At 40.7% G+C, this 8,166-nt stretch overlaps 1 protein-coding gene across 1 annotated transcript; it reads left to right on the top strand.

The window, feature by feature from the left end:
- Nucleotides 1–1,978: 1,978 nt before the first annotated feature.
- LOC142373337 (eosinophil peroxidase-like) lies at nucleotides 1,979–7,543 on the top strand. The gene is made up of 15 exons (XM_075456538.1): nucleotides 1,979–2,000; nucleotides 2,112–2,181; nucleotides 2,295–2,366; nucleotides 2,499–2,674; nucleotides 2,835–2,967; nucleotides 3,368–3,497; nucleotides 3,585–3,791; nucleotides 3,876–4,236; nucleotides 5,433–5,593; nucleotides 5,678–5,936; nucleotides 6,014–6,184; nucleotides 6,281–6,518; nucleotides 6,624–6,841; nucleotides 7,008–7,039; nucleotides 7,235–7,543. The coding sequence occupies exons 2-15, from the start codon at nucleotides 2,114–2,116 to the stop codon at nucleotides 7,541–7,543; spliced, it is 2,535 nt and encodes an 844-aa protein (XP_075312653.1). The 5' UTR covers nucleotides 1,979–2,000; nucleotides 2,112–2,113.
- Nucleotides 7,544–8,166: the final 623 nt, after the last annotated feature.

Genomic DNA, 8,166 nt, shown 5'->3' with positions numbered 1-8,166 from the left:
AATATAAATAATCAATTCTATGCAAAGTCATAGTGAAGATTTCCACTCACCCGGCTTACTAAATCCAGAGCCCAATAATCCTATTCATCTACATCAGTAGATAATCAATGTGCATGAATCAGCTGTACAACAAAAATGAAATCAAATATATTGTTTTTGGGTCGGTCATTACCAGGAGGGACACAATAAAAATACAGGTTTACAGAAAGGACTAGATGTTGATTTTTGTAATCATTTTTTATATTTAAACGTGTATATCATGTAAATGAATTACATTTGGCTTGTTCCACTTTATGCTCAGTTTGAAAAAAAACAAAAACAAAATGGGGAAATAAATTGAGAAAATGAGGCCTGACCTTTTGCTCCTTAAAGTGTTTAGGAACTTTCTTGAAAACTTAAATAACAGCAGTTCCCAGTAAATTCAGATGTGTTGTACTACCTTAAGTCATCTCTATTTTATACCTTGAAAAAGGTCTAAACATGTGTAATGTTTCTGAAAACATATCAAATGTTATCCATGATGATAGATGAACAAATTAACATTAGTTCCAAGGGAAAAAAGTACCCATATCTTCATGGTGAAACTGGAACACAGCCTGTTTGTGCCATGCTCATGTTTGCTAACCTCAGATATTTCTGCCGTCGCTGTGGTGAGACACTCACGATGTGATAACCTTTTATGTCAAGGCTGTTTTATGTATGGAGATTTGGATTAGTATTCAAAACTTTGTTAGCTTTGTGCAAATTCAAATATATGTTAATATAGAGAATGGGGTTAATGTGGATTAAATATTTACAAAGTCTCATTTATAATGGTTCACGATAAGACGTCCGGCATTATGTCACTAACTCCTTTTAGTGGTCTGCGGGAAGATGCTGTGGACTTACTGTCTCCAATAAAAAGTTCACAACTTCCTTATCATTTTTAAAGGAAAGGTGAGATCTGTATTAAATAACATTGTATTGTAGGCTATTGTCAGCTTGAATGACTCAAGCACTGACCAAAACAGCTCTGCTTCCTGGAGACAGGGAATTTCACAAAACACCAACCAAAAGTAAGAGGCATTGTTCACTAAATACAGTCGCCAAGACATTTGTTCAACTCCCCCATTGGGTTGAATAAGTTTGTTGGTGACTGGAGTTATCTACATGAAAAATGTTTTTTTTTTATGTATTAAGTTTCAGTTGATATGTTATGGTGCACTGCGGCAGTTTCTGTGGGAAAGACCTTCAGCCAATACAGCACTGTTTTTTTTTTTTTTAGCTGGAAACCAATTTCCTCCAAAAGCTGTTAGTTTGCTATGAACTGAAATGCTGAAAAAGCTCTCATTGCTTTAGGTCAATAATAACATTGTGACTAAGTTAAAAACACAACAAAGAACAAAGTTTCTATAAAAGTCCCTCTACCCTGATAACAACATGTAGCTGTCATCAAGGTCTGTATAACACACTTAAGAAGCTATTATACAATAGATCTTGTGCTATTACAGCCCACAGCACACTTGAACTTTTAAATAATTTATTCCTCTGTTTGACAGAAACGGGCAAACTTTCTCAATTCTGTCAGTGTCTGTGTTGTAACGCTGAAAACCACTTCAATGTGGTATTACATATCAGTAAGGAAAAAGGTCAAAATGAGATCTCCTCTTAGGCTGCGTCCATGCCACAATTCCATATGCCAAATATTGATGACAAGAAAACAAATCAGTACATTTATTTATCCAGATAAAAAAAAAAACTAAAGGTTTTAGAATTTTAATTTCCTGGTAGCCGAGGTTGTAAATCAACAACCATGAACCAAATTGCCCCTTACTGGAATACAGTCAGGGAGGCTTTATTGCACGTTAATCCCTCCCTCATCATAATATCTTTTATCTAATTGTGCTTGTGCTTGTGATGTCCGACACAGTATCACAAACTCCAGATCTCAGCACCCATCTGAAACCTCTAAGGAAATCTTCACAAACACCGGCAGCAAGATTCATTTAGTCTTTTAACAGGTTAACAGGTTTTTTTTCAGGCAACATAAACAGAACAGAAAAAATTTGAATGCCTCCTAAAAACTCAGTTTAACTACTTTTTAAACACTCTGTTTTACATTTTGTTCTCAGAGATGCTTTTCTCTGTCCTTTTTGTCCTGGGCATCAGCCTGGTGCCCACTCACTCCAAACCCACAGGTAGGTTCATCCACACTCAGGACATGTTTTCACATGTTTGCCAGATTATTTTTCATCTCCATATTTTTACTTTTTTTTTCTTAACTTTTTTATTTTTGCAGATGTATATCTGGGAAGTCCTTTCCTGCAACAATGCTTTGAAGAGGCAAAGAAAATAGTGGATGATGCATACAAGTACTCCAGAGAGGAGTGAGTTCATCAAATTATTCCTGCATACATCAGTTGATTAAAGTAACTCCAAAGCTGGATGGTTGTGAAAAGAAGTTACAAGCTCTCAAAAAAGATTTTGGTGTTCAACTATGGGACTTTTTTGTCTTCTAGGAGTCTGAAGCGGGTCCGCAGGGATGTAGTGAAACCCCATGATGCTCTTCGGCTCATGAAGCAGCCCCGTGGTGACACTCGCTCAGCTGTGAGATCTGCAGACTACATGGCACAGACCCTCCGTCTGCTCCACGACAGGGTGCATCGTATGCACAAGCGCTCTCTCAATGCAACAGGTCAGACACGCAGCTTCAGAAACAAAGATGGTGCTCACATTGTTTTTCTCACTTATCCTAGTCTGATTACAGGTATAAATAAAGGTTACTGTTTTATACTGTGGGCACAGGGAAAAGATTCCTAGCAGTACTTAACTAGACATTTAAACGTGTCTTTCAGATTTGCTCACAGAAGAAGATCTGATGAAACTTTCCGAAATTAGTGGATGTGCTGCTCGAGTCAGACCTCCGCCGTGCCGCTCTACAGCAAATATCAACAAGTATCGTACGGCCACCAGCGTCTGCAACAACTTGTAAGAGAAACATTGAAGTGCGATGAAATGCTGTTTTAAATGCACATTTTCAAAATTCAGACCATGAAAAACAGAAACTCGAGAAATGTCTCAAATTTCTCAAAGCAGACCTCATAAGGTAGATGTATAAGCAAACCATCTCCCTTTTTGATACCTTGCTCTCAAGAATAACAGTATCCCTCATTTTGTGTGCATAGCAAAAACAACTCTGTATTTCAATAAAGCAACTAATGGAGACTTGACAGGCTCCCTGTGAGACTGATTAGAGCTGAGCATCAAGAGGAGTACTTGTGAAATTCACCTGAACATCTTAGGCCATATACCACAGAAGATGTGTTCACTTCTGTGGGATTTCTTAAGCAGCGTTACCAAATATGGACATCTCCTGTCTGCCTTTTAGAAATAACCCTCGCCTCGGAGCTTCCAACACTCCCTTCACCCGCTGGCTGCCTGCTGAGTATGACGATGGTATCTCCCAACCAAAAGGATCAGACAGAAACCGAACAATCAACAACTTCATGCTCCCACTGGTAAGATATGTGATGCCCCAGATGCTGGTTGATATACGAAGATGGTTGTTAACATTCAATTTGACAGTATTCTTCTTCCATTCTCAGGTGAGACAGGCATCCAACAACATCCTAAGCACAACAGATGCAGGTGTGGTCAGCGACAGGGAGTTCAGTCACATGGTGACCCTGTTTGGCCAGTGGAATGACCACGACCTCACCTTAACACCCTTCTCACCCAGCATCCGCTCCTTCAGCAACGGGGTGAACTGTGACGAGAGTTGTGAGCAAACTGAGCCATGCATCCCTATCACGGTTGGTGTCTAAGCACAATCCAAACTGAGATGTTGTTTTCACCCTTCGGTTCTTTCGCTTACACTCAGCCTTTTCTACAAACAGATCCCCCCTGGTGACTCCCGTCCCATACGCCCAGACAACTGCATCCCTGCATTCAGATCAGCCCCTGTTTGTGGAACAGGATTCTCAGCCTATAACTTTGGCGGGGAGCCCAACAAAAGAGAACAGATCAACGCGCTGACCGCCTTCTTGGATCTCGGACAGGTGTACGGCTCTGAGGAGAAGCTCGCCCAGAATCTTCGCAACCTCAGCAGTGATGCAGGCCTGCTGCGTGTTAACACAGAGTTCACTGACAACGGCCGAGAATTTCTTCCCTTCAACCCCATGCAGGTGAACATGTGTGCCACTCGCAGAAGAATCACCAACGACACCAATGCCAGGGAGATACCTTGCTTCATTGCAGGTAAGTTATCCTGGAAGTAAGCTTTTAAGTTTTAAAAAATAGTTTTGTGAATTTTAAATCAGTAAATGATTAATGCTTTATAGCTCTGAACAAGTAAATGGAACAGAAAAAGCAGTTTTAGGTTGTCAACCCAATTGGCATTCATAAGCTACATAAAAACTTCATAAATGCTCCACAACAACATTTCTTCCTCCTCTGAAGCAGGTTTAGTAGCTTCTCATAAACCTCTAACGAATGATGACATAAAACACAGAAATACTCATGTCCTAAGAAATAATCAATGCTTATAAGTTCTGTTGATCACTGCAACTGACTTATAAAGGTTATGTAAAAGGAGTAGTGAGGCGTTTGCAGCAAACCAATTTAGGTTCCCACAACTTTCTAGGACAATTGTTTTTTACCTGCAAGATTTTTCTCAATTCTGTTGTCATATAGGTCAGGAAAGTTTTTTTGGATTTTACTATATAAAAATGTTAATTTAAAAAAAAATATATATATAGTAAAAAAAATATATATATAAACTTTAAAAACATTTGCCAACCCTTCCATCTCACAGGCTTAAGAAAAGATGAAAATATGTTTTTTATCTCAAACTGTATGTCTTCGGTCCTGAGTAATGAAACCGTTTTGAATAGAGGTGTGCTGCTGTTAACCTCTGTGTCTTATTCAGATATGTCAAATCAAACCAATTTGGATTGTTCTGTAAAAAACACAATATAACTTGATGAGTCTGTTTGTGTTTATAAGTCGCAGAAGGTTTTTGGGAACTTTCTGCTATGAAATAACCTTGTGAAAATATGTTATCTCTAAATGTTGGGAGAACCACAGGCTACTATGAATTGAAATTTCTGCACTTGCAATTCATTAATTTTTCAAGTCAATTTATTAAGATTTATAAATGTGAAGTATGTGGTAAAGATGGACCATGTTTTTCCTCCTCGTATGAAGCCATTAGGGCTGCAGTTTGAAATTCTAGAAAACAGGAATTGAAGTTTCAAAAGGTAAATCATAACATAGAGAAGGCAGTCACATTAGTGCACATCTAATAGTGAAAATGTGTTCATGATGTGGTTTATTCTGTTGAATATTGTAAAATGGTTCAAGAATGAAATCCTCATTTGCACCTCATAGAAAACTTTCTCAAAACATAAAAGTCTAAGTGGGATATAAACTCTTGCTGAATTGTTTCTGTGCAGGTGACGTCCGTGTGGATGAAAACATGGCCCTGACATCCATTCACACACTCTTTATGCGTGAGCACAACCGCCTGGCTCGTCAGTTGAAGAGACTGAACCCACAATGGGACAGTGAGACGCTCTACCAGGAGGCCCGCAAGATCATGGGTGCTTACACTCAGGTAGAAACACCAGAGAGTCAGAGATAATTCATATTTCTGAAAAGCACATATCAAATGCTCATATGACACCTCTTTTTCTCTCAGACATTTGTGTTCAGAGACTATCTGCCGCACATTGTGGGCAACGAAGCAATGCGCAGACAGCTGGGACGTTACCCTGGCTACAATCCCAACATTGACCCAAGCATCGCCAATGTCTTTGCAACAGCTGCTTACCGCTTCGCCCATTTGGCAATTCAGCCGGCTTTATCCCGACTGGGTGCAAATTACCAGGAGCACCCTCAATTCCCCAGTGTCCCCTTGTTCAAGGCCTTCTTCACCCCCTGGAGACTCGTCTTTGAAGGTAAGCTTCACAAAGACAACTGAACAAGAGTCTCATTCCTTGATCCAGCACCCAAATTGAATATTGTCTCTCTCCAGGTGGAATTGACCCTCTGCTTCGTGGTCTCATGGGCAGTCCCGCTAAACTAGCCACCCAGGATCACATGATGGTTAACGCTCTGAGAGAAAAGCTGTTCCAGTTTGTGCAACATCTGGCTCTGGATCTGGGCTCTCTCAACATGCAGAGGGGACGCGATCATGGCCTGCCTGGTACAAGCTCAATTATTTACATCTTTTTCATCTGACGTGTCTTTGCTTTCGTAATTGTCTTCAACTCTTTTGTCTTCATGTTCTTTGCTTATCCAGGCTACAATGCATGGCGCAAGTTCTGTGGTCTGTCTCAGCCTCGTAACCAAGCACAGCTGGGCCAGGTTCTGAACAACAACGATCTGGCTCGCAGGCTTCTGGCCCTCTATAGGACGCCCGACAACATTGACGTTTGGCTTGGAGGTGTTGCAGAGCCATTTGTGCAAGGTGGCCGTGTGGGGCCTCTGTTCGCCTGCCTCATTGCAACCCAATTCCAGAGGATCCGCCAGGGTGACAGGTCAGTATAAGTGTGGACACATACATTGATGTATATATTAATTGAGAATGGGATTCTAAGACCCGTTTAAAACCAAATCTTTCCCTTTTTGTTTATAATACACAGGTTGTGGTATCAGAACCCAGGTGTCTTCACTTCGGGACAGAGGGCTGCTCTGTCCTCTGTCAGGTTGTCCAAAATCATCTGTGATAACACTGGAATTACATCCGTGCCCATCGATGCCTTCAGCGTCATCTCAAACAGGAACCGGCTTACGCAGTGCTCCAGAATACCTCGCCTGAATCTGTTAGCTTGGAGGGAAAGACCCTGCAGCAGTGGTACAGGTGAGACAGCAAAACTTCTTTTGTCAGAGGAAAAGTTCTCAGCACCCAATTTAAAATCCTTCGACCATCTTTTGAATTTTATGCTCAGAGTTGAACCTTGTGTGTGTTTCTTCTGTATTCACTTGTTACATACTGCCTTCTTCAAATGTGGTATTTGATCTCACAGGTGCCGGCTGTTTTGCATTTGGGGAAGAAGAGGTCAGTTTTAAGCACTAACTACTGTTTTTCACATTTTAAGAGCACATTTAAATACTGCAACTCTGGATTGTGTTAATTTGTTATATTGGTTAATTTTTTGTTGTGTGCCAGAAGATACCATCTATATTTCATTTTTACAGAAAACTATAGAAAATGAGATGCTTAATTTTGTGTTTGCATCCACTTTATGTATAGCAGGACGACCTGGAAATGCAGGACCCTGTCGACGAACAAGACCCCCTGGACCTCCAGGACCCTGTCGACGAACAAGACCCCCTGGACCTTCAGGACCCTGTCGACGAACAAGACCCCCTGGACCTTCAGGACCCTGTCGACGAACAAGACCCCCTGGACCTTCAGGACCCTGTCGACGAACAAGACCCCCTGGACCTTCAGGACCCTGTCGACGAACAAGACCCTCTGGGCCTCTCGGGCCCTGTAGACCTGCAAGACTCTTTGACCCTGCAGGACCCTGTGAGTCTCCAGAACAACGAGGTAGTCTAGATTGTACTTTGTTCATCCTTTTTTCGTTTTTTTTGTAGTTCTGAGAAGATTACGGTAAAGGCTTAAATGTATTCATTAATCTAATCTTATATCTAAATACTTATAGACATATTTATTTTCATGGTGTTAAAAAAAAAACATGATGATGGCTCAAATTTATGATAAAACTTCATTCTGAAGACCTAATTCAAGAGGTTATTTGCAATTATTTGAGAATAAATTAGGAGACATCAGTCTATTGTACACATATTCACCTGCTTCGACTTATAAGCCTGTTGAGTTGTAAATGCATGTGATGTAGTTATCCCATATATCCTCTGTTTGTTGTATTGATTAAGAGTGTAAGCAAAGTGAGCCTTGCTCATTTGTGTGTGGAGGTCGTAAATTCCTTGTTAGGAATGCGGCCTGAAACTGGATTCCCCTGTCCTCTCTTCAGAGAGCTGTTGTAATAGGATACCCTTTTCTTTGTTTCCTTTTTGGAGACACCCATTTTCCTAATAAAATTGAGGGAGCGGTCAGAGATCTCCAGAGCGGCTATGGAGATTGTACCTGAAGGGTCTCTGTAACGCTCTCCTCATGAGTTAAAATTCCTATAACGTCTCTCTCTCACCTCTTTATAAATT

The sequence above is a fragment of the Odontesthes bonariensis genome, chromosome 22 (genome assembly GCF_027942865.1).
Source record: "Odontesthes bonariensis isolate fOdoBon6 chromosome 22, fOdoBon6.hap1, whole genome shotgun sequence".
Taxonomy (NCBI): domain Eukaryota; kingdom Metazoa; phylum Chordata; class Actinopteri; order Atheriniformes; family Atherinopsidae; genus Odontesthes; species Odontesthes bonariensis.
The sequence above is the reverse complement of the archived record's forward strand: the minus strand, read 5'-3'. Positions and strand labels throughout refer to the sequence as shown.

Bases quoted from the DNA above. Each gene is read 5' to 3' on its own strand.
- LOC142373337 (XM_075456538.1), top strand. From the start codon at position 2,114: ATGCTTTTCTCTGTCCTTTTTGTCCTGGGCATCAGCCTGGTGCCCACT. The intron at 2,675-2,834 runs GTCAGACACGCA...CGTGTCTTTCAG, and splicing joins GCGCTCTCTCAATGCAACAG to ATTTGCTCACAGAAGAAGAT. The intron at 6,842-7,007 runs GTGAGACAGCAA...TTGATCTCACAG, and splicing joins ACCCTGCAGCAGTGGTACAG to GTGCCGGCTGTTTTGCATTT.